At 52.0% G+C, this 25768-nt stretch overlaps 1 protein-coding gene across 5 annotated transcripts in view; it reads right to left on the reverse strand.

Annotated features, from left to right (window-relative positions):
* Window positions 1-25768, reverse strand: part of SYT7 (synaptotagmin 7) — a 122119-nt gene that overhangs the window by 13456 nt on the left and 82895 nt on the right. For 4 of the 5 annotated variants that reach the window (XM_038764250.1, XM_038764248.1, XM_038764249.1 and 1 more), the window contains 4 exons: window positions 24501-24869; window positions 17702-17824; window positions 9799-9934; window positions 487-757 (listed from right to left, as the gene is read on the reverse strand). In XM_038764250.1, the coding sequence (XP_038620178.1) occupies window positions 487-757; window positions 9799-9934; window positions 17702-17824; window positions 24501-24869 (899 nt within the window). The remainder of the gene's footprint in view (window positions 1-486; window positions 758-9798; window positions 9935-17701; window positions 17825-24500; window positions 24870-25768) is intronic. The other variant, XM_038764251.1, reaches the window with a different exon arrangement.

Genomic DNA, 25768 nt, shown 5'->3' on the forward strand with positions numbered 1-25768 from the left:
AAAGCACAGTTCTAAGTGCTGGGAAGGTTACAAGGTGATCAGGTTGTCCCACGGAGAGCTCACAGTCTTCATCCCCATTTTACAGATGAGGTAACTGAGGCACGGAGAAGTGAAGTGACTTGCCCAAAGTCACACAGCTGACAGTTGGCAGAGCCAGGATTTGAACCCATGACCTCTGACTCCAAAGCCCGGGCTCTTCCCACTGAGCCACGCTGCTTCTCCAAATACCATTTAAAGACACACACACACGCAGGGCTGGGGAGGGGAAATGCAGATATACACCCTCACACTGCCAGCCAGGGTCTAATGACCTATCAGGGGAGAAGTTCTACTAGGGATAGATGGGGAAAGTCCACTGAGCTTTGTAAAGCCTCAATCAATTGGTTGGTTTGATCCTGGTCCCAGTGAGAGACACATTTCCGGGATAGCCAATACCCCAGGACCAAGGTGGTGGAAGATGGGAGTCCAGTGGATGACCAGCCTCACCTTCAAAGAGAAAGGTCTCATTCCAATGCGGGTTCAGATTCTTCCGCTTCACCTTGGTCTCCAATTTGTGCTTCTTGTCAGGGAGCAGATAGATCTTGACGAAGGGGTCACTGGTGCCACTGAAGTCCTTGGCTGGCAGCTCCTGGGCCTTCATGATCTTGACAGTGAGGGTGGACTCTTGGAAGTTGTAGCCAACACTGAACTGGATCCGGCCCAGGTTCTCCCGGCTACAGCCTTCGTGAGCCTCGTCGTCCTCAGACCCTGGGGAGAGCTGGGTGGGAGAAACCCCAGGGTACCTCGGTCAGAACCACAGCCCTTGATGGCCCCCCTCCAATCTCCTCTTTGTTGCCCCTCAGAAGCTGTTAGGTAGCGTCGGGGCAGAAAGGGGAAGAGGCTGACCGAGACTCAGACAGGGCCAGGCCTGCAGCCATTTCTCTCAACTCAGGGCCTGTTTGACTGACAGGCAAACTCCAGCATCCCCATCAAGGAAGAAGCTGAAGGACCCCGAGGGCTTGTTCTGTCCTCCTGGGCATTGGGACCACAGGAGAGGCAAAAAGGTAATCAATTTGTAGGGTAAATCAGGCGAAGGGTTGGTAGCCACATGGGGGCAACTGATCCCCCCACGCAATTCCAGTGCTACCAAAGGAATGGCGGCACAGGGAGGGGGCAGTCGTTGTTGAGGTCGCGTGGGCGACCAGACATTGATATGTGCCGGGCAACTGGAACAGAGCCGAGAACAAAGGCAGCCCCTGTAGGGCCATTGTCAGGACCAGCTTGGGCCCACCCGCCCGCCCCCGCCTGCAGCCATGGCCCATTCCCCATCAATCATCCTGCTCAGATGAGGGGGAAATCTCCCTGGCAAAGGCCCGTCCTCCAGGAGTGCTTGTCTTTCTGGAGGCAGAAGGTGGGAGGAGAAGGAGAGGAGAGGAAGGGAGAGGAGAGGAGGGGAGACAAGAGGAGAGGAAAAGAATAGAGGAAAAAAGAGGAGAGGAGAGAAGCGAGGACTTGGATGAAGCAAGATGACTGCTTCTCACTGCTGCCCTGCTTAGGGTCAGAAGCTGTTTCTTCTCCAGATCTGACAAAAAAATTCCTAAGCAATGCCACACTGGATCAGATCAGTGGTTCACTCAGCCCAGGATTACGTCTCTAATAGTGGAACCGGAGAATGCTGGGTGGATGGGGGTGACGGTTGTCACCTGATTAGGGATCTGACCTGGGCCATCCCTTCCACAGCACTGTAGGTTTTCCTATCCATTTCCCCTAACCCTGGGGGCCCATCAGGGGCCCACGCTTCTGACTTCTATGAACCGATCGCTGCCAATCTGGTCCCGAGACCGAGGCAGAACAGGAAATGACCCGGCAGCTCAGACTCAGAGGAGACTGAGAGGCAGCAGCAGCATCATCAATCGTATTTATTGAGCGCTTACTATGTGCAGAGCACTGTACTAAGCGCTTGGGAAGTACAAATTGGCAACATATAGAGACAGTCCCTACCCAACAGTGAGCTCACAGTCTAAAAGGGGGAGACAGAGAACAAAACCAAACATACTAACAAAATAAAATAAATAGAATAGATATGTACAAATAAATAAATAAATTAAATAAATAAATAGAGTAAAAAAATATGTACAAACATATATACATATATACAGGTGCTGTGGGGAAGGGAGGGAGGTAAGATGGGGGAATGGAGAGGGGGACGAGGGGGAGTGAAAACAGCACGGGCTTGGGACTCAGAGGACCCGAGTTCTAAACCCAGCTGTGCCACTTGTCTGCTACGTGACTCAACTTCTCTGTGCCTCAGTTACCTCATCTGTAAATTGGGGATCGAGACTATGAACCTTATGTGAAACATAGACTCTGTCCAACCTGATTAGCTTATATCTACCCCAGTCCTTCATACAGTGCCTGGCACAGAGTAAGCGCTTAACAACTGCCATTTAAAAAAACTTGAGGTGGAGTTTCCGATGAGGAGGTTGTGGGGTACTCGCCTGGACAGGGATTCTCACACCTGGAGAGGGCAGGAGCTTCGATAGGCAGTCACAGATCACATCACCCATGACGACTGAATTGGTTGGGAGAAGGGAGGACCCAAGAGGGATGGTTTATACTCCGACCGCCCAGTTTATCCACAGCCTTCACGTTCCACCATGGCCCAAGCCCTAATTAACCAGATCTGAGACATCAGTTCTCCCAGCGTGGTGCTGTCCCCATGGTAACCAATCCAGCGGCCCCCAGCAGGGTCTGGGGCAGACCGAGACCACCACCCTTCTCCTCCAGAAGGCAAATATAGGCCCATGGCAGCGCCCAGCCTCCTGGGCAGGACCAAGATACCCTCAGGACCTTAAAGCGGGGTTCGTTTCATTCAGTCGTATTTATTGAGCGCTATGTTCAGAGCACTGTACTAAACACTGGGGAGAGTACAATAGAATAAAAAACAGACATATGCCCTGCCCACCACAAGCTTAAATAGGTGTAAGACTCATGGTGAGTTAGGAGAGCGAGAAGTCATGGGTATTGGGTGGTACTTCTATAACTAGTACCGGGGAAGCAGTGTGGCTCAGTGGAAAGAGCACGGGCTTTGGAGTCAGAGGTCAGGGGTTCAAATCCTGGCCCTGCCAATTGTCAACCGTGTGACTTTGGGCAAGTCACTTCACTTCTCCGTGCCTCAGTTAGCTCATCTGTAAAATAGGGATGAAGACTGTGAGCCCCCTGTGGGACAACCTGATCACCTTGTGACCTCCCCAGTGCTTAGAACAGTGCTTTGCACATAGTAAGCACTTAATAAATGCCATTATTATTATTATTATTATTATTATAACTGAAAGAATGGGGACAAAGAGGGCACCTATCATACTCTCGCAATTGGAGTTAGGACACTGGGCTGAATGGCCAACTGGTGTTACCCAGAATGCCATTCCCTTGGCTCGAAGGAAGAGACAATGATCCTTCCCAGAAGGGTGCATGGTCCTCCTCTCTTGGACCTTCTAGGATCCCAGACCAATGATAATAATTATAACAATAATGGCAATAATAATAGCAATAATACTTATAGCAATAGTGGCATTTGTTAAGCATAGACTGTAAACTCGTTATGGGCAGGGAACATGTCTGCTAATTCTGTGGCACTGTACTCTCCCAAGAGCTCTGCACATAGTAAGTGCACAAAGAGAAGCAGGGTGGTATAGGAGAAGCAGTGTGGCTTAGTGGAAAGAGCATGGGCTTGGGAGTCAGGTTGTGGGTTCTAGTCCCGGCTCCACCATTTGTCATCTGTGTGACTTTGGGCAAGTCACTTCACTTCTCTGTGCTTCAGTTACCTCATCTGTCAAATGGGGATTAAGATTGTGAGCCCCACGTGGGACAACCTGATCACCTTGTATCTACCCCAGCGCTTGGAACAGTGCTTGGCACATTGTAAGCGCTTAACGAATAACAGTGCTTGGCACATAGTAAGTGCTTAACGAATACCATCATTATTATTAAGTGCCACTGATTGATTAAGTGCTACGTGCTAAGCATTATACTAAGTGTGGGGTAGATTCAAAATAATCACTTTGGAAATAGTCTCTGTCCAACACGGGGCTCACAGTCCAAACAGGAGGGAGAACAGGTACTGGATTCCCTTTTATACATGAGGAACCTGAGGCACAGAAAAGTCTGGGGACTTGCTCAAAGTCTCACAGCAGGCAAGTTGTGAATTTGGGGAATTAGACCCAACAGTCCCTCATAGAGGGCAGAGCTCCAGTTCAATTCCTGATTTAGACTGTAGACAAGACCATGGCCTAGACTGTAAGCTCACTGTGGACAAGGAACATATCTACGAACTCTGTTATATTGTCCTCTTCCAAATGCTCAGTAGGGTGTTCTGCACTCAGTAAATACGATTGACTTAAGGGGCTTGGAGAAACCTGGCTTTGAGATGCCTTAGAAGCACCTAGGGTGATGATGCTTGTCCACTGTCTTTACCATTGCTATTCACCCTGACGGTCTGGCCCCAGCTCTGGTTAATTGTGCAGCGTTCCTCTGTTCCAAGTCTGAGGCTTTGTCTCCATTTCCTCAGACCTGATAAAGCCACACATGGCCTCTGGTCCTGTCCCCAAAGTCAGTACAGCGTCAAGGCCTCTTGAGAGGGAGGAGGAATTGGGGCCTGCCTCCCTGACTCTATGGGGACCCTATGTTGCCTTATCTTCTGGGAACTCTGCTTCTAAGAAGCTGTAAACAATTAGAAAGGCATTCAGAGAAGACCAGAGAGAGAGAGAGAAAGAGAAGAGAGACACTGATTGACTAAAACTGGAGTGCCTGGCTTAGGAAAAAAGATGAATGCAATTCATTCTGTACTGGAGTGGGTCAGATGGAGCTGAGGGAGGAGTGAGGGTGGGTGGAGATCAAGGAGCGGAGGAGGGAAGGGAGGAGGCCTGGGGTGATCAAGCCAAGGGCAAGGGAAAGTTAGAAGTGTCTCCAGGCTGGGACATTTGGGGCCATGTTGCTCCCCCCATCAGAGGACGAGACAGCAGGGGGAAGCAAGGGTGTAAGACTTCCTCTGGCCACCGGCTCCAGCTGCCCATGATCCCACGCCTCCATCACCTGGGAATCAGGGTGTCGGGACAGTGCAGGAAGGGCTGGGCAAGAGAATCGGGATTGGAGATGCAGGCAGTCCAGTGGGAATTTCCAGAAGGATCGGAGAGGAGAGGTGCCCGAGGGACTGGTGAAAGAGCTGGGACAAGGGAGAGGCACGCTAAACCCCTCCTTCTCTCTAGACCGAGATTCTAGGCCTAGCCCTAAGCTGGAGTGGGTCTGCCTCTAGTCTCTAGACTGGAAGCACATTGTGGGCAGGAAACAGGCTTACCAACTCTGTTATAGTGCACTCTCCCAAGTGCTTAGTATAGTACTCTGCACACAGTAATAATAATGATTACAGTGGTATTTGTTAAGTGCTTACTATGTGCCAGGCACTGTACTAAGTCCTAGGGTAGATGCAAGGTAATTAGGCTGGACACAGTGCTTGTCCCACATGGGGTTCACAGTCTTGATCCTCATTGTACAGATGAGGGAACTGAGGCACAGAGAAGTGAAGTGACCTACCTAAGGTCACATAGCAGACAAGTGGCAGCGCCGGATTAGAACCCAGGTCCTTCCGACTCCCAAGCCTGTATTCAACCCACTAGGCCATGCTGTTTAAATATGATTGATTGATTGTTAGATGGATGGGTCTGAGCCAGGGATGGAGGTCTGTTGAGGGTTGGCTTTTTTCCTTAATAGTATTTGTTAAGCTCTTACCACGTGCCAGGCACTGTACTAAGCGCTGGAGTAGATACAAGTTAATCAGGTTAGGCACAGTCCATGTCCTACATGGGGCTCATGGTTTGCAATCCCATTTTACAGATGAGGTAACTGAGGCATAGAAGAAGAGAAGTGACTTGCCCACTGCCACACAGGCAGATGAGTGGCAGAGTTAGGATTAGAAGCCAGGTCCTTCTGACTCTCAGGCCCAAGGCCTATCTATTAGGCAACACTGCTTGGCCTTGATGGGGAGCTGAAGAAATGTAATGAGAGGGAAAAGCCAGGAACATGCCAGTTTCTTTCTTATTGCCCAAGGCAACTTCCTATGGAAGTCTCTTTGTCCTGCTTTGCCCTGCTCTCCCAAACCATGAGGATGGGCCATTTCTGGGGCAGGGTGGAAATGAAGTGTAAGAACTCCCCTGGACTTACCGAACTGCTGTAATTCCCACCACTCGGGGGAAACACAGAGTACTACGTCTCCGTCCCACCAGCCCAAGTGGGCAGATAGTCCAGAGAAGATGGGGATGGGGTCAGAGGGAGACCTTGCTCTGCCAGAGAAGGGAGGGGATCCCGTGAAGAGTGAGCAGAACTGGATTTCCAAAGGGACCAGATTCAGTCCTTGCCACAAACTCAGGAGTCAGTTCCCTATTGCCCCTGTGGCTTCTTCTCTCTGTTTCCTCTCCCCTCCGAATCAATCAATCAATCATATTTATTGAGCACCGGGAGAGTATAATATAGCAGAGATGGTAACAATAATAATAATAAGGATAATGATGAGCACCCTTTTTCCTCTCCTCCTCCCAATCCCCCCGCCCTACCTCCTTCCCCTCCCCACAGCACCTGTATATATATTTGTACAGATTTATTACTCTATTTATTTTACTTGGACATATTTACTATTCTATTTATTTTGTTAATGATGTGCATCTAGCTTTGTTTTTACTTATTCTGGTGACTTGACACCTGTCCACATCTTTTGTTTTGTTGTCTGTCTCCCTCTTCTAGACTGTGAGCCCTTTGTTGGGTAGGGACCGTCTCTATATGTTGCCAACTTGTACTTCCCAAGCGCTTAGTCCAGTGCTCTGCACACAGTAAGCGCTCTATAATTGCGATTGAATGAATTTGTTAAGCGCTTACTATGTGCCAAGAACTGTTCTTAGTGCTGGGGGGGATATTCATTCATTCATTCAATCGTATTTATTGAGCGCTTACTGTATGCAGAGCACTGTACTAAGCACTTGGGAAGTACAAATTGGCAACATATAAAGACGGTCCCTACCCAACAGTGGGCTCACAGTCTAGAAGGGGGAGACAGACAACAAAACATAACATATTAACAAAATAAAATAAATAGAATAGTAAATATGTACAAGTAAAATGAATACAGCAATAAATATGTACAAACATATATACAGGTGCTGAGGGGAGGGGAAGGAGGTAGGGCGGGGGGAGGGGGATGAGGAGGAGAGGAAGGAGGGGGCTCAGTGTGGGAAGGCCTCCTGGATGAGGTGAGCTCTCAGTAGGGCCTTGAAGGGAGAAAGAGAGCTAGCTTGGCAGATGTGTGGAGGATACAAGGTGATCAGGTTGTCTCACGTGGGGCTCAAAGTCTTCATCCCCATTTTACAGATGAAGTAACTGAGGCCCAGAGAAGTGAAGTTACTTGCCCAAAGTCACACAGCTGACAAGTGGTGGAGTCAGGATTAGAACCCATGACCTCTGACTTCTAAGCCCGGGCTTTTTCCAGTAAGCCACATCCCCTGCTCACAATGAGCTTAGAGTCTAGAGGAGTCTGCGGGAGTGAGCTAGAAGGAATCTCAGCGTTCTTAAGGCTCACAAGGTGGGTCAAGGACGGAGAGACCCCTCTCTCTGGACTTTCTCAATGGGTGGTATTTGTTAAATGCTTACTATATACCAACCACCATTCTAAACGCTGGAGTAGAGACAGGATAATCAGGTCCCACCATGGGGCTTACAGAGTAAGAAGGAGGGACAACTGGCATTGAATCCTCAGTTTGTAGGGGAGGAAACTGAGGCACATATAAACTGAGTGACTTGCTCAAAGTCACACAGCAGGGCCTCTAAATCCCAGACCCATGCTTTTTCCACTAGACCACACTGCTTCTCTAATGAATCTCATCTCCTCTCTGCTCTGTAGGAGACACGATTCCAGGGAATCAGGTAAATCAAGAATAATTATAATGATGATGATAAGAACAATAATTATGATATTTGTTAAGTGCTTACTATGTGCTAGGTGCTGGGTGGATACAAGCAAGTAGAGAAGCAGCGTGGCTCAGTGGAAAGAGCCCGGGCTTGGGAGCCAGAGGTCATGGGTTCTAATCTCAGCTCCTCCATTTATGAGCTGTGTGACTTTGGGCAAGTCACTTAACTTCTCTGGGCCTCAGTTCCCTCATCTGTAAAATGGGGATGAAGACTGTGAGCCCCTCGTGGGACAATCTGATCACCTTGTATCCCCCCAGGGCTTAGAACAGTGCTTCGCACATAGTAAGCCTTTAACAAATGCTATTATTATTATTATGAAGTAGAGTTGGACAGAATCCCTGTCCCAAGTGGGGCTCACAGTCTCAATCCCCATTTTACAGATGAGGTAACTGAGGCCTAGAGAAGTGAAATGACTTGCCCAAGGTCACCCAGCAGACATGTGGTGGAGCTGGATTAGAACCCATGACCCTCTGATTCCTAGGCCCATGCTGTGTCCACTATGCCGTGAACCCTAGGACTGGAAAAGGATTCCCCTGTTGGGATTTTTCCAGCTCCTAAAATCCCAGGTGAAAGAACTGCCCTTATTCTGTCTCCTCTCTCCCCATCTCCCTGTCCCAGCTTCTGAGATTCCAGAAATCCTAGTGGAAAGAGCATAGAACTGGGATTTGGGAGACTGGGATTCTAATCCCAGCTCTCCCAGTTGCCTGTTTTCGATCTTGGGCACTTACTATTCCTGGGCTTCAGTTTTCTCATCTGTAAATTGGGGCTGAGATTGTGATCTCTATGTGGGGCAGGGACTGGGTCTGACCTGATTGTCTTGTATCTATCCCAGCATTTAGCACAGTGCTAAGCACACAGAAGCATGATGATGATAATGATAGCATTTGTTAAGCGCTTACTATGTGAAGAGCGCTGTTCTAGGCACTGAAGCAATGTGGCCTAGTAGAAAGAGCAGGAGTCTGAGATATATATGTATATATGTATATATGTTTGTACATATTTATTACTCTATTTATTTATTTATTTATTTTACTTGTACATATCTATTCTATTTATTTTATTTTGTTAGTATGTTTGGTTTTGTTCTTTGTCTCCCCCTTTTAGACTGTGAGCCCACTGTTGGGTAGGGACCATCTCTATATGTTGCCAACTTGTACTTCCCAAGCGCTTAGTCCAGTGCTCTGCACACAGTAAGTGCTCAATAAATACGATTGATTGATTGATTGATTGATTGAGAGTCAGAGGATTGGATTCTAATTCCAGCTATGTCATTCATCTTCTGTGTGTGGCCTTGGGCAAGTCACTTAACTTTTCTATACCTCAGTTACCTCACCTGTAAAACGGGGATTAAGACTGTGAGCCCCATGTGGGCCAGAGACTGTGTCCAACATGATTAGCTTATGTCTACTCTGCCTAGCACATAATAATAATAATAATGATAATGACATTTGTTAAATGCTTACTATGTGCCAAGCACTGTTCTAAGCGCTGGGGGGGATACAAGGTGATCAGGTTGTCCCACGTGGGGGCTCGCAGTCTTAATCCCCATTTTGCAGATGAGGTAACTGAGGCTTAGAGAAGTTAAGTGACTTGCCCAAGGTCACACAGCAGACATGTGGCGGAGCCGGGATTTGAACCCATGACCTCTGACTCCAAAGCCCGTGCTCTTTCCACTGAGCCATAATAAGCGCCTAACAAGTAAGTGCTTAACAATGCCACAGGCATTATTATCTGGGGAAGTCTGTAAGTGGGATTGGGTCAGCTCCGACGGAGAACTCTCCAGCATCTCCCCGGAGCTGCTCCGCTTACCATGAGCATCTCGCTGGTGAGAGAATTGACGAGGTCAGAGACGGAGGATCGGGTATCCGTCCGGCGATCGGATTCATCGTGAGGCGTCTGTCCTGGCACCGGGGTGGTATTCACAGCCTTCCCCCCGGATGGCAACCTGGCGAAAGAGTGGGAGTGAGCCGAGGCAGGAGGAGAGATGGACAGGGTGCTGGGGTCTGAGTGGGCTGCCTGATCCTTCTTTACCAATCACAGGGGCTGCCCACTTCCCCCTGGGGAACAGCACCCTTCCACAATTTCCGCCTCCCTCTCAGCCTGCATCTTGCTAGGTGTCCACCTTCCCTGATACTCACCTCATCCCACCTGTGGATGCATATCTGCTTCCTGTTGGCTCCCACAGGTTCCTCTTTCCATCTGCCTGCCCCTCTGCCCTGCCTGAGGGTTTAGGGTCCCCAGCTCAGCTCCCTAAACCCTCCATTTCTGATGCCACCTGAGTTAACCAGTCCCCCCTCAGGCCTTCATTGGATCCCTTCGCCACTTCAGGCAGCAACAAGTCCAGAACACCACTGAACTCCATTACCCTCTGTGAGAACATATGGGCTATCAGTCACCCAAATGCCCCCATGGAGTTTACCCAGTCGGATGGGGATGAGGCCCAGAAAGTGCAGCTGGCTGAGATGCTGGGCCCAGTGCCAATTCAGCCATAGGGAGTGGGAAAGGAGTGGGAAGGAAGCAGGAGGCGAATTGAGCAACACCCGGGGGAAGCCAGTGGTGTTCGGTAACGACCCGGAGGGCTAGTTTGAAGCCCCAGTGTTGAGTAATCATTTTCTTCTATCACCTCCACCTACTGTTGCATCCCCCTGCTCCCATTCCCATCCCAACTTCTAGAACAGGTCGCAAACACCTGCTCCCTCCACTTCCTCTCCTCCAACCCCTTGCACTCCATAGAGACGGCACCCTCCCAGATCACCAGTGACACCTCCTTGCCAAACCTAATGGACTCTACTCGATCCTCATCTTTTTGGATCTCACCTTTCCTCCTGCCTGGAATGTCTTACCCCTTCAAACCTGCGAGACCACAGCTCTCCCCGTCTTCAAAATCCTTCTGAAAGCCCACCTCCTCCAGGAAATCTTCCCCAATTCTTATTTCCTTCTCCTTATGGCACATCCTCCCAACAGCCCCCCCAGTGCTTTATGCCCCCTTAGCATTTCTGCATTCCCAACCACCAAGAGCCACTTTCCCATTCTAATCAATCAATCGATCAATCCTATTTATTGAGCATTTATTGTGCACAGAGCACTGTACTAAGTGCTTGGGAGAGTACAGTACAACAGACGTGGTAGACACATTCCTTGCCCACAATGAGCTCTACTGTTTAAGCTCTTATGCCATCAAATGTCCATCTTTTCATTCTCCTTTTCTTATCTGCAAATCACTTTGTACCCATTTCCCTCTTCCTTCCTTCAAAGCCCTACTGAGAGCTCACCTCCTCCAGGAGGCCTTCCCAGACTGAGCCCCCCCTTTTCCTCCACTCCCCATCGCCGCACTGCCTCCCTCTGCCCTACCCCCATCCCCTCCCCACAACATTTGTGTATATTTGTACATATTTATTACTCTATTTTATTAATGATGCATATATAGCTATAATTCTATTTATCTATTTTGATGGTATTGACACCTGTCTGCTTGTTTTGTTTTGTTGTCTGTCTCCCCCTTCTAGACTGTGAGCCCACTGTTGGATAGGGACCATCTCTGTATCTTGCCGATTTGTACTTCCCAAGTGCTTAGTACAGTGCTCTGCACACAGAGCACTCAATAAATATGGTTAAAAAAAATTTCCCCCACTAGAGTGGGAGCTCCTTGAGGTCAGAGTTCATGGCTTGGAACCCTATTTTACTCTCCCAAGTGTACACAGTAATAATAATGATGGCATTTATTAAGCGCTTAACTGTTCTAAGCACTGGGGAGGTTACAAGGTGATCAGGTTATCCCCCAGGGGGCTCACAGTCTTCATCCCCATTTTACAGATGAGGGAACTGAGGCCCAGATAAGTTAAGTGACTTGCCCAAAGTCACACAGCTGACAAGTGGCGGAGCTGGGATTTGAACCCATGACCCATGACCCCCGGCCCACGTCATCCCCCGGGCCTGAAATGCCCTCCCTCTGCCCATCTGCCAAGCTAGCTCTCTTCCTCCCTTCAAGGCCCTGCTGAGAGCTCACCTCCTCCAGGAGGCCTTCCCTGACTGAGCCCCTTCCTTCCTCTCCCCCTCGTCCCGCTCTCCATCCCCCCCAGCTTACCTCCCCTTCCCCACAGCACCTGTATATATGTATATATGTTTGTACATATTTATTACTCTATTTATTTATTTATTTTACTTGTACATATCTATCCTATTTATTTTATTTCGTTAGTATGTTTGGTTTTGTTCTCTGTCTCCCCCTTTTAGACTGTGAGCCCACTGTTGGGTAGGGACTGTCTCTATATGTTGCCAATTTGTACTTCCCAAGCGCTTAGTACAGTGCTCTGCACATAGTAAGCGCTCAATAAATACGATTGATGATGATGATGATGATGACGACCTCTGACTCCAAAGCCCGGGCTATTTCCACTGAGCCACATAGCAGCTCGGTAAATCCTCTCGATTGATTGATGGCTCTGCTCTCCACATACCCCTCCCCTCCGTGTCCATCCTTCTCCATTAAGTTGTAAGCTCCTTGCAGGAAGGGATCATGTCTACTTACTCTAGCGCATGCTCCCAAGCGCTTAGTACAGCACTCTGCACATAGTAAGTGCTCAATAAATACCAGTGATCCATTGAATGAGTGACCCTTCTCACTCTCCTCCAGGCAGCAGCACCGTGCAAGTTGTCCAGACTCTGGCATCTCTGCCTTCCCTTCTCCGAGTGTTTTTGGGGGGGCAAGTTCCACCCCCACCTTCGAAACCCCAAGGATTTGCCTCTGGAGAAGTCATGGTCTCGGGTCCAGCTGGCTCAGGTTCATCCCCGGTTCCAGATCTAGTGACTGCAAACCCAGAATATAGAAGGGCTGTTTCCTCTGGGGGTGACCACCGCCTAACCCTGCACCCTAGGACGGCCCCAAAAAGAGGGGGTTCTCAGTCACGGTGGCTCAGAGGTTTAGTCGCAGTCCCCAGCCCGGTGGCACTGGACTCAGGAGATGGGGTGAGCTCCCTGAGGCTCGACGGGAGCCTCCCAGGAGGAGGAAATGTGGGCAGGTAGAGAGGAAGACATTGGTGAAGGCACAGAGGAGAGAGAAAAACCAGCAGCAGCAGCAGCATGAGGCTCGGGACAGGCTAAAATAGAACGACAGTGAGAGCAAACAGCCACAGACTCTCGCTTACAAACACGGAGCTGGACGCTAGCCAGGGCACACCAGTATGAACCAGCGGCAAGCACACATCACTGGGCCCACAGGCATGGGCAGGCATGCAGTCCAGTACGTGCCAAGGCCTGGGAAGGGGGACTCCAAGACCCATTAACGCTGACACAGAGAGAGATTGGTATGAAACAGATGCGATCCAACCAGAACATCCATGAGGGCAGACATACAGCTACAGGCTCACAGAACCGAAAGGATACTCCCCAGGAAAACTTAAGCATGCCAGGATTTGTATTCGAGTCAGGACAGACTGAAACAGAGAAAGCAGGGACCCAGAAATGCTGGCACCCAGAAGAGAGATGCTCAGACCCAGACCATGTCCCACCACATGAACCTGAAATCAGCTCAGTGACCACATAAACACACAACTCCTCAAAGACAAATGACAATCTCTTTCAAACACCCTCCCAAAGACACGGGGTAAAGAGATACACTCACGTACACAAACACATACACACACACACACACGCACACACACACACACACACACACAGAGACATGCTCACACAGACACAGGCACAGGGAGGAAAGAAGACTGAAATAACTGGAGAGGTAAAGTCAGGTTAAAAATAGAGTGAGAGAGGAGGAGAGAGTCAGATTGACTGCTGAAGGTATGAAAAACTTGGAGTTATTTTGGCAACACCACAGCATCAGCACAGCTGCAAAGCAGCCTGGGAAAGATGGTTAGCACCGCTGAAGCTGTCAGAGGTCACAGGACAGAGAGAAAGGGAGAGAGAAAAAGAAATAGAGATACAGACAGAGAGAGAGAGGGGAAGAGAAGGAAGCAGTGAGAAGAGTCTCAGTCACAGGACGAGAGGATGCCTCCTGTGAGGAGCAGATGGGAAGGAAGAGAGAGAGAGAGAGAGAGAGAGAGAGAGAGAGAGAGAGAGAGAGAGAGAGGGAGAGAGAGAAGAGAGAAAGAGAGAGAAAGGAGCAGAGAAAGGTTAGTCAGAGAGGAAGCAGCCACAAGACGCTCGGTTGGGACCACTAGGGCTGGGGCAGACAGGCGCTGACAAGGGGGCACGACGACGGCTGGGAGGAGAGGCAGAGAGGAGGAGGGGGATGGACCACACACCAAGGCCTGGGAGACACAGCAGAGTCTGAGTGAGGAGAGCTGAGAAGAGAAATGGGCGCGTCAGGGCAGGGAAGCCCCCTTCTCGCCACCCCATCCCCGGGAGGCAATGGCTGCAACCCATCTGGATCCCCAGAGGATGAAGGGAAATGCAAGGGTGAACTCCATCAGAGAGATGGGGGATGGGAGACACGGCAGGGAGAGGGAGATGGAGGGGGTACAGTAGGGGAAATGAGGGCAAAAGCTAACAGGGCTGAGCCTCCCCACCAGGAGGGAGCCTCAGAGCCCTCTTGCTCTCCCAAGGAGTCAGAATCTTGCCCAACTACTAAAGCCCCTTCCACCAGTTCAGAGAGACCCTTTCCCCACCCCTAATCCATGTGGGCAGCCCCAGGCCCGAGGCTGAGGCCGAGGAGTGGAGAAGCGGATGGGCACCGGGCAGTAGCAGTCCTCTGACATGGCGTGGTCCTGGGCTCTCCGGAGACCTGTTCTTTACGAGTCCATAATGGGGAGGGGATTGGTTACTCTCTCTGGCAATTTCCCGGAGCCATATGCCAGAGTCCGGAGGAGGGGCTGCCGCCACCCTTCCCTCCTCCCGCCCTTCCCTCCCAGCATCCTGCCTCAGACTACAGCTCCGGCCTGTAGGTGTTGTCAGGGCAGGGGGGCCAGGGAGGGAGGCAGACAATAGGCCTTAGGGAGGGATCCGGACCAACAGCCTTGAGCCACAGACAGGACTCCCATGATGATTCCTGTCCTAAAAGAGAGTGGGTGGGATGGGAAGGGAGTCTGCTCCCCTGCCCTTCTCTGTCCCCCTACTCTGCCACCCACGAGGGAGCACGGCTTTAGGAGCCCCTTCAGCCCTCTGTCCCGGCTTCCATCTCATCTCTCCCACAGGACAATGGAGGCCCAGGGTCCCTAAGCAGGTGGTGCCTTGTCATTTGGACTGCCAGTGGCCCTGGGAGCATCACCCCTCCCTCTGCCAGGCCCAGGGACTGGGGGGAACCAGTTATGGACCCCACCAAGAAGATGGAAAGCAACAGGAACAGGGAAAAGCTGAGTCCCTGGGGGCTACCAGAAGAAGGGCAAGGAAATACCATCATTTCCTCATTCTCCCAAACAGGCCTCATCCAGTCCACCCCCTCTTCTCCCAAATGAGGGAAAACAAACGTGACACCTCCAGACCAACAGAAAGTGGACTCTGGCCCACTTTCGCTCACATCTCCTTACGTCAGCGTACTCTTCTGGTAGCTAAGTACAGTGCTCGGCCCCCAGTAAGAGCTCAATAAACACCTTTGACTGATGGTGGGGAGATCATGGCCCAGGGAAAACGGGCTGGGACAGAATGAGCAGCAGGTGGGTGACCTGGGCTTGGTTGGGCAGGATCCCTTTGCCCCTGAGGACTTGGTGGATCACATCTCCACATCCACTTTTCTGTGAGTGGGGAGGGGTGGGAAAGGTGGGAATGGACTAATGTGATGATCGGGAGAGATGTGCTAAAATATGGAGAGAAAGCTCTGTGGTGGAAGGTAAAAATAGGCGGTGAGTGTGCAAATGGTGCCAGTTAATTAGCACATGGGTAATACGAAATCTGGATCCCAGCTCTACACCTGCTCCCTCACGCTTCACATGCTCTCTCAGGGAGGGCTGGTGTCTTATGGGCTCTCGGGGGCACTCGAGCCTGGGCCCTTCCTACCTCACTTCCCTCTCTACCGGGGCCTCCTCTCCCACCTTCTGGCTTGGAAACTCAAGCTCTGGAAACTGGCATCTGTGATGCCTTGGGCATTTGGCAGCAGCCAAAATGAGGGGCCTGTGGGCGTGTGGGGCCAGAGAACAAGCACCATCTGGGGAGTGTTGGGGCAGTGCCAAGGCGGGCCAGGAGCCCCGGGCAACCGGTCCACGTCACCATCTCTCCCTGCCCCCTCCAACGGGTTGGAGGGGGGGCTCACACCTCGCTTGCCGTCTGCCCACAGCCACATCCATAGAAGGGTGGGGCAGCTAGCTGGCACATGAAGACCCGAGACCAGGAGGGTCGTCCCCTTTTCAAAGCCTTATTGAAGGCACAACTTTTCCAAGAGGCCTTCCCTGACTAAGCCCTGGGGAGAGATAGCTGAGTCCCAAGGTCAAATCAGTAAAGACCCCACTCCCCTGTTGCCCACCTTCCACCGGGTGAATCCTGAGGCCTCTAAATTGGGAGCTTTATGTCTTCTGTAAATGAGCCTGCTCCTGGCAGGGGGTCCTCAGCTCCAGGCAAGGGCAACAGCTCATCTTAAGCATATGGAGTGGAAGTCTTCAGCCACCCCCGGGATTCCCTTCTTACGGGGCCTCAAGGCCTTCCCTCCTAGCCTGTACCCAGCTTCTGTCTGCCCTGCTTAAAGGAGCTGACAGCTTCCCACCCAGGGCCTGAGGTCAGACGCCTCAAAGCGAGGACCCAGAGCATGCCACTTTCCAAGGAGAACAGCTGTGCCCCAGAAACCCACCCCCATCTCTGGGGGCTCTAGCCTGCTTCCAAGGATATGAGCCCAGGCCTGGGGGTTGGAGGACGAAGGGAGACTGGCCAGCCTGTGCCTAAAGGATTTTGGAGGCCCATTAGGACAGTTCTAGGGGTGACCTGAGATTTGGGGTCTTTTCTAGGGAGGTCCTTGGGATTCCACACTACCAGGACTTCCCAGTTAGCTCCAGGGCTCGCCCCCAGGATGGGTCTGATGATCGTGGTGGGCCCAGAGATCAACAGGTTCAGAGACAAGAAAATTGCTATTTTTCCCAGTGAATTCCATCCAGTCCCTCCATGGGCCCCAAGCCCCTCTCCTCTGATAATTTCCCCTTGTTTTCATCCCTCCTTGCTTTGGATTTGGCTTTTTTTCCCTGTTCTTCAGGCATCTCACCTTCTGCCCTCTTCTCCCTCCTCCCCTATCTCGTATCTAAGCCAGTGCTTAGCGTAATGCCTGGAACATAGTAAGCACTTAACAAATACCATTTAAAAAAATTAAAAAAGAGGAAATCAGCAGTCACAGAGAGTCTAAGAAAAGCAGTGGAGGGGGGAATGTCCCCTCTCTTCTTTTCTTCTACCCACCAGCCACTGGAGCAACAAGGATTTCTTAGGAGGTGGGAGGGCAAGAAAGATGAAGGCGGTGGAAGAGAATGGAGAGGGGAGACGGAAGAGGGAGAGGGAGGCGCTTTCACATAGGGTGGTGAATGGATAGGGGCAGAGCCTGTGTGGAGGGGGAGAGGGGAAGGGGAGGAGGGACTGAGACAGCAGACACGATCCAGAATGTTCTAAGCCACCATCACCAGACCCAGTGCCTGAGGAGACCCAGGCAGGGGAGTTGTCCTTCTCCCAGCTCTCCTATTGGCTGACCACAGATTTCTGGAGGTGTGGGTACCGCCGCCGTTTCCTCCTTCTCCACCCCCGCCGGGGCCCTCTCTGCTCTTCGCTGCTGGAAAGTCCTCGCCTTTGCTCATACCTCTTGTCCCCCTGAGTGTTCTGGGAGTGCTGGTTTCCCGAGTTTTGCAGGTCAGGGATATTGGCAAAGTCATCCTGTTCCGAGAGCCCTAAGACCAAGGATAGCACCACCATCCGGCCTTCCCTGCCCGGAGTGGGGCAGCCAGCCGGCAGCAAGACGGGGAGGCCCCGGAGGCAGGGAGCGGTGGGAGGAAGGAAGGGGAGAAAAAGAGAGAGAGAATAAAAAAGCATAAGAAACCAACCCTGGAGGAGGAAAAAAAAAAACAGCATCATTGACAGCCACAGGAGAGAGAGAGTGGGAGGAAAGGAGGGAGGAGCGCAAGGGTAGGCCTCAAGGCCTGGGCCCTGCAGCCCACTGGGGGTTTTCAAGAGAGACTCGGGTTTTCAGGAGAAAAGGAGCACGGGAGTGGGAGGGAGGACTCACTAGAGGTTGTTGGGGATCCGAGGGTACCTTCCTGGGGAAAACTCTAAGGGGAAGTGTCCACGTGCACAGGGTCAGCCTAAAGGGGAAAGTGCCCTTGGGAAGAGACCCCCAGACCACCCCTGCCCAGGCCATGGATCCACTGGAAAATCTCCGGCTTCAGGCCGGGTGTGACTCCAGTTTTTTCCCACTGGAGTCTCCAGACGGCTCCATCTGGAATCGGCCCCATCTCATCCTCGGCATTCTGGGTCGGCGCTGGTCTCCGAGCTTCTCGTTGAAGCTCCTGGGCCCTGCCGGCCAGCAGGAAGTCAGTGCCAAGCGGAGAGGGGTCCGGAAAGGGTTGGGTTCCACAGGGAGTCTAAGGAAGGCGTGAGGGGGAATCGGCCCTCCCTTTTTTTCTCTTACCCGGCAGTCACCAACAAGGATTTCTTCGGAGGGCATGAAAGATGGTGGCCCCAAAGTCAGTGACTGGGTAACAGCAGAGCCTTGGGTTATCCCTCAATCAATCAATCAATTAATCAATCGTTGGACCGAAAACAGTTCCACAGCTAGGGTCCAAAGAGTCCTCGGAAAGCCAGCCCCAACTGGTCCCAGCTGCAGATGTAGATGTTGTTGTTGAGCCCATCCTGGATGCTCAGCTCTTTAGAGAAGAAATTTTGCCTCTTCCAGTGGTCCTGCAAGGCATCTCTGCTCACTTAGCTCTCTTTCTCTACATGCCAGGGGCAACTCTTACTTCCTAGCAGATCTCTGAATCCAGGGAACAAACCAGAAAGGTTTGGTTTAGCTTTTTCGCCCGGTCCTGGAGCTTCTTGCTCTGACACTGCTGGGTGGGAGTCCAGAAGATGAGGATATTGAGGGTTGACAAATAGAAGGGACCAGGATGCTGAAGAGGATGGGTTTGTCAGGTGACTAAGAGAGGAGGCCTCAGTCTCAGCAAACAGGCAAAGGAGTGATGGTGGTAAAAGAGGGGCCAAAAGGGACAGAAAAAGGACAAGCTCCTTTGAGATGAGGGTATCAAGTTGTGGTCAGGAAGTTTGGCTGTGTAAGGGCTGTGTAGAAAAGCAGCATGGCTTAGTGGATAAGGCAGGGCCTGGGGGTGAGAAGGACCTGGGTTCTAATCCCGGCTGCGCCATTTGTCTGCTGTGTGACCTTGCGTGAGTCAATTCACTTCTCTGGGCCTCAGTTACTTCATCTCTAAAATAGGGATTAAGACCGGAAGCCCTATGTGGGACAGGGACTGTGTCTGACCTGATTACCTCGTATCTATCCCAGCACTTAGAACGGTGCTTGGCGCACTTCACAAATGGCACACTTATTATTATTATTATTATTAAAATGTGGTAAAGAAGAGGTGGAAACAATACGGGAAAATTGGAACTGGATGGGACGAGGGTAGGGAACATGTCTGCCAACTCTGTTGTGTTATACTCTTCTAAGCACTTAGTACGGTGCTCTGCACATAGTAAGCACTCAATAAATAGCACTGATGATGATGATGATGATGATGAAGATGAGGGTCTCAGAGGGGTCGGAGGTAAGGTGTGTGGGGGTGTGGGGGTGTGTGGGGGGGTGAGTCTTACCAGCGTGGGGGTGTGACAACCCCAAGTAATAATAATAATAATAGTAATAATGGCATTTATTAAGCACTTACTATGTGCAAAGCACTTTTCTAAGCGCTGGGGAGGTTACAAGGTGATCAGGTTGTCCCACAGGGGGCTCACAGTCTTAATCCCCATTTTACAGATGAGGGAACCGAGGCACAGAGAAGTTAAGTGACTTCCCCAAAGTCACACAGCTGACAATTGGCGGAGCTGGGATTTGAACCCATGATCTCTGACTCCAAAGCCCGAAGACCTCAAAAGGGTTAGAGGTGGAGGTGGACAGCCTCAGAGAGCCCAGAGGGGGAGGTGACGGAATTCCAGAGGGGAGACGCAAAGACAGGATCTCACTCTGGGTATGGTCGGGAAGTAGAAGCCTCCAAGATGCAAAGGTCCAGAAATATTTGGGGAAGTGTATAAATTCTGAGGGGTGGGAAAGGAGGAATTGGGGGAAAATCTGAGAGAGAATAGTCAGAAATCAAGGTAGGGAGGCTCAGGGGAGTCCCAGGGGAGTGGAAAGGTACTCGGTAGGGTCTCAGATGAAAGGTGATGGTGGTCACTTAAGTGAGAAGATGCCAAAAGGGAACAGGTGTAAGTTCTTTCTTTTACTGCCCCTCGAAGCTGTAAGTTCCTTGAGGGCAGGGATCAGGTCTAAAACGTTCTAGTGCATTGCACTCTCCCAAGGGCTCCGCACCCAGTTAGTGAGCAATAAATATGGTTGTTTGATGCGGTCAGTCCTGCTGTTCTGTACTGGCAGAGTCAGCTGAAGTTGCCGTTTTCTGTTGCGTTTCAACTTTGGGGAGACCAGCCCCTCTGGGTTGAACTCTCTTTGTTCTCCACTCAGTAATGCCCTTTTTAAGAGTTGGTAAATTTCCATTTGGCTGCTTGGGGAGATAGCTGAGCAGGAATAAAAAGTGGTTTTTCCCAGTTAATGCATTTTCAGATGCTTTTTTTGCCCTCAGTGGACTGAAAATGGCTCCTCTCCATAAGCATCAAACCTGGCCCGGGTGCCAGGGGAGGGGCAGGTTTTGACCTATCGGAAACCATTTATACAGGGAGAGATGGGAAGAGGGTCTGAAGTTGAAATCAGCATCCTCTCCGCTTTTTGAGAACTTCTTGTTGTGTCCACCCTCTGATGGCATTGCAGTGAAGGAACGGATTCTGGGAGGGCTGGTCAAGCAGAAGATTGTCCGTGGAATAGCATCCCCAATCCCATCAGCCTCTTTTCCTCGGACACACCTTTATACCTTAGCCCTTGGAGAGTGATAGCTGAAGTGGGGTTGTCACGTTGGGGGTTGCAGAGCAGTTGTGGGAGGGGCCTGGAACTGGAGATAGAGTTTGGAGGTGGTGGAATTGGAGAGAAGATACCGGAGGAAGAACAGTGGGATATTGAGTGAAGCGATGTTAGTGGAGTTTATGGAATTCTGGAAAGAGGAGCAGTGTATCCTAGTGGACAGAGCACAGGCCTAGGAGTCAAAATATCCTGTTCTCATCCCGGCTGTGCCACATGTTTGCTGTGTGACCTTGGGCATGCCACTTAATTTCTCTGTGCCTCAGTTACCTCATCTGTAAAATGGGGATGAAAATTGTGAGCCCCATGTGGGACAGGGACTGTGTCCAACCTGAGTAGCTTGCATCTACCCCAGAGCTTAGTACAGTACCTGGCACCTAGTAAGTTCTTAACAAATACCATAAAAAAGGTGGCTAATACAGAGTTTGGATAATGGGTCACAAGGGGACGGAAACAGACATCCAATAAATATTGTTGCTGCTGAGGACTGGAGAGGATGGAGCTCGTGGGAGAGTTGGGAGAGGAGCATAGGGAAATCTTCAGCGTGGCCCAGTGGACAGAGCACAGACCTGGGAGCCAGGATAGTGGCTGTGTGACCTTGGACTAGTCACTTAACTTGTCTGGGCCTCAGTTTCCTCAACTGTAAAATGGGGAATCAATATGTGTTCTCCCTCCTAGTTAGACTGTGAGCTCCCTATGAGACAGGGACAGTATCCAGTACTATTAACTTGTATCCTACCCCAGTGCTCAGAAAGGTGCTTGGCACATAGTAAGAGAAGCAGCATGGCTTAGTGGAGAGAGCACGGGCCTGAGAATCAGAAGGACCTGTGTCCTGATCCCAGCTCTGCCAATTGCTTGCTGTGTGACTTAGGGGTAATAATAATGATAGCATTTGTTAAGCGTTTACTATGTGCCAAGTGCTGTTCTAAGCCCTGTGGGGGTACAAGGTAATCGGGTTGTCCCACGTGGGGCTCACACTTTTAATCCCCATTTTACAGATGGGGTAACTGAGGCACAGAGAAGTTAAGTGACTTGCCCAAAGGCACACAGTTGACAAGTGTCAACTTATCAACTTGTCAAGTTCACTGACGAGAAGCAGCATGGCTCAGTGGGAAGAGCCCAGGCTTTGGAGTCAGAGGTCATGGGTTCAAACCCCGGCTCCTCCAATTGTCATCTGTGTGACTTTGGGCAAGTCACTTCACTTCTCTGGGCCTCAGTTACCTCATCTATAAAATGGGGATTAAGACTGTGAGCCCCCCGAGGGACAACCTGATCACCTTGTAACCTCCCCAGCACTTAGAACAGTGCTTTGCACGTAGAAAGTGCTTAATAAATGACATTAAAAAAAAGTGGCAGAGCCAGGATTAAAACCCATGACCTCTGACTCCCAAGCCTGGGCTCTTTCCATTGAGCCATGCTGCTTTTCTGGGTAGTCACTCAACTCCTCTGGGCTTCAGTTTCCTCCAATATAAAATGAGGATAGCTGTTCTCCCTCCTACTCAAGACTGTAAGCCTGATGAAGGCCAGGCACTCTGTCTGAACTAATTAATTTGTACCTATCTCAGTGCTTAGAACAGTGTTTGACACACGGTAAGTGCTTAACAAATACCACACACATGAAAAAATCTTCCCTGCCTGGAGGAGAAGCTCCCTGGATGGCTAGCCCTGAATTCTGAGGCTTCTCCCAGCACAGGGGCCAAACATCCATCTATTTGGCCACAAGTCGCTATGATGGGGAAAGGCCAGTGGGAGCTGAGTCTTCTGGTGGAGAAGGCAGGTGTTAGGGATGGGATGAGAGCTGGGTAATGAGGATGGTTGAGGGAGCAGGGATAATCCTCAGGTGTCATGGGCCATTCCAAACATCATTCCGCATTCTGGCTGCAGTTGGGTGACTCTGGCTCACAGTTCCATCTAGGCCGTCCCATGGTGAAGTTTCCGAAATCTCAATGGGATCCAAAGCAGAGAGAAGACAGCAGAGTTTGGATTCCAGTTCCCCAGTCGGGGCCATCCTCACCCCCAGTCCATTAAACGTCCTGTCCCTCCTCTGGTGTCCAAATTTTCTCCTATTGTCTCAGATGGTGCCGTTGCTCCTCAGTGAGTGATGAGGGAGTTTTGGTCGTGGCAGAGGTCCCCGGAGTTGCCATGGGCTCGGTGGGCTGATCTCTGCTCCGCTGTGGTCTGCTTCTTGTGCGCAGGGATCGTATCTACCAACGTCATTGTATTGACCTCTTCCCAGAATACAGTACAGTGCTCTGCACACAGTAAGTGCTCAATAAATACCGTTGCTGGGTTGGGTCTGTGTGGATTGAGGAAACTTGGGGGAGGAAGCAAATGTTGCTTTGAATCTGCAGAGCCCAGAGGGAAGGAGTGGGGTTGGGCCAGAGGATCCCTCCCCACCTCACCCTAGGAGGGCTCAGTCCAGCTGACCAGGCCTCCTGCCCAGCCTGGGGGAGTGCAGTCTGATTCTGATACCACAGGGGGATCTGTAGTCTTGGACTGGATTCCCGAGTTGACTTTCCTCCCCTGGGCATTCCTGCAGGGTCTCAGCTCCTATGTTTCTCCACTGCCCCAGGGGACGCTGGGGGTTTACCCCAAAAGCAGGAATGACAGCTACCTGGGATCGAAAGACACCGTGAGGTGCCCATGCCATGGAAGGAAGGGGGCACTGAATGTATCCCTGTTAGAAGGAGCGAAGGAGAGAGCCAGGGCAGAATGGGACAGAATAAAGTAGATGGGGTGGAGGAGACTGGAGGAAGCTCTCTAGGAAAGAGGTATTTGAAACAATAGGGACAGGGCAGAGGCAGCCAGCAGTAAAGGCCCCCCAGTTGCCCCCTCTCCTATAATGGCCAGGGTTTCCCCAGAAGGAGGAGGACAGGTGGAGTTGGCATGGAGGAAAGGAATAGAGGGAGACAGGGTTGGAGCCGGGGTCGGGGGAGTGTATGGCTAGGAGGGAGGAGGGAGGGACCCCTGGGAGAGGTCCTAGGAGGAGGAAGGTGGCTCTCGGGAGGAAGAGGAGCAGGTGGCTCTTAGGGGAGGCTGGCGGGAGAAGGGGAGGGGCTGGGAGTGACAGGAAGTATCTAGCTGAGGCTGAGAAGGAAGGGAAAGCGGGACAAGGAGAGGACCCTATCACTATGCCCGGGGAGTTGGCAGGGAGCTGGAGCCGAAGGAGCAAAGGTCACGGGGAGAGAGAAAGCCATGTAGAGCAGGAGCTGGAAGAGCTAAAGGAATCCTGACCTGGGAAGACAGAGCCCGAAGGTGGGGGCGGGATTTCACGGAAGCCCAGGGAGGCCCTCAACATCTCCCAAAGAGGGGGAAGCAACAGGGGGCTGCGGGGAACCTTGTATTCCTTCTCCTCCAGGACACCATCCCACCGGGGCCTCGGGCGACCCCCTGACCGAGGTCAGAGGACACCAGGGCGAGGCTCAGGGCCAGGCCGCTGGCCAGAGCTGGGAGGGAGGTGGGTGGGGAAAGGCCCGCGGAGAGCACTTACAAGAAAGATTTCATGTCCAAGCCTCGATTTCGAATCTGCCCCACCACGTGATCCCAGCTGCCCGGGTTGGAGCGGCTGCGGCCCCCGGCCACTCGGTGCTTGGTGCCGGCCGGGCCGCCCGGCCGGGCCTGGCCGCGGGGAGAGCCGCGGAGGTTGGCGCCGGGGCCGGTGCCCGTGTGGCACTGCAGCTGCCCCAGGCTCTGACTGGTGGTGGGCTGGCCGAGCTGCTGGCCCCTCTGGTGCTGGCTCAGCGGCTGCTGGAGGCTTTGCTGCCGCAGTAGGGTGCGGGGTCGCTGGCATTTCGGCTCTCCCACGGAGCTGGGGATATACTCTAGGGTAGTGGCCGTGGACAGGGTGGAGTCCTCGAAACTTGGGGCGGGTGCAGGAGAGGAGAGAAAGGAGAAGCAGGTGAAGGGCGTCCAAAAGCTGAGGGTTAGTTCCAGCCAGGAGGCGGTCCCCGGCCCGGGTTGCGCTTCGGTGGGCACTGGCGGGCCCCGGCGGGCCTCCATCCCGGGTCACCGTTGCCACCTGCCACCGGTGCAGGGCGGGATCCCCTCACCCCAGGGTGCCCCCCGCCCATCCACCCGCCGCCGGCCCCTGCTTCAGCCTTCCCGGCAGCGGATCTCCCTCCTCGGCTAACGGGGCCACCGTGGCTGCTGTGTGGTGAAGGCGAGTCCCTGGGATCCCCCTTGGCTGCCTGTCCTGCGGATGGGGAGGGGGTGAGGAGGATGGGGGATGGAAGGACTGGCACGACCTCGGCCCAACTCCATCCTTGGGAGCATTGGGAAGTCCGACTTTTCACCCCTGGGCCTGTCGGCAGCTACCCTCGCACCTGGAGATGCCTCTGAGGGTGACCGACCCCACACTTGCCCTCCCCTCTCCTCTCTAGGGGGTCCCGTCGTAAGGGGTGCCCAGGCAGAGAGGGTGCCGGTTCTCTCTCTGACTGGTCGGATTTTCTACGGGGTTAGAGGCACAGTCTTCCCCGTAGACTCTAAGCTTCTGGTGGACAGGGAGAATGTCCACCGATTCTGTTGAATCGTACTTTCCCAAGCACTTTGAACAGTGCTCTGCCCACGGTAAGTGCTGAATAAATACCATTGATTGATCGATTGATTGGATGGGGAGATCGGAGGCCTGGAAGCCACCCACCTCATCTCCTCTCCCACTTGGCGTTCCCAAGCTCCTCAGAAAGTAATATCTGGACAGGCTGGCCAGTAGTGTGCAGAGGGGTGGTGGGATCCTGAGGAGGTGGGAATCGCAGTCAGCCA

Source organism: Tachyglossus aculeatus, chromosome 22, assembly GCF_015852505.1.
Source record: "Tachyglossus aculeatus isolate mTacAcu1 chromosome 22, mTacAcu1.pri, whole genome shotgun sequence".
NCBI lineage: Eukaryota > Metazoa > Chordata > Mammalia > Monotremata > Tachyglossidae > Tachyglossus > Tachyglossus aculeatus.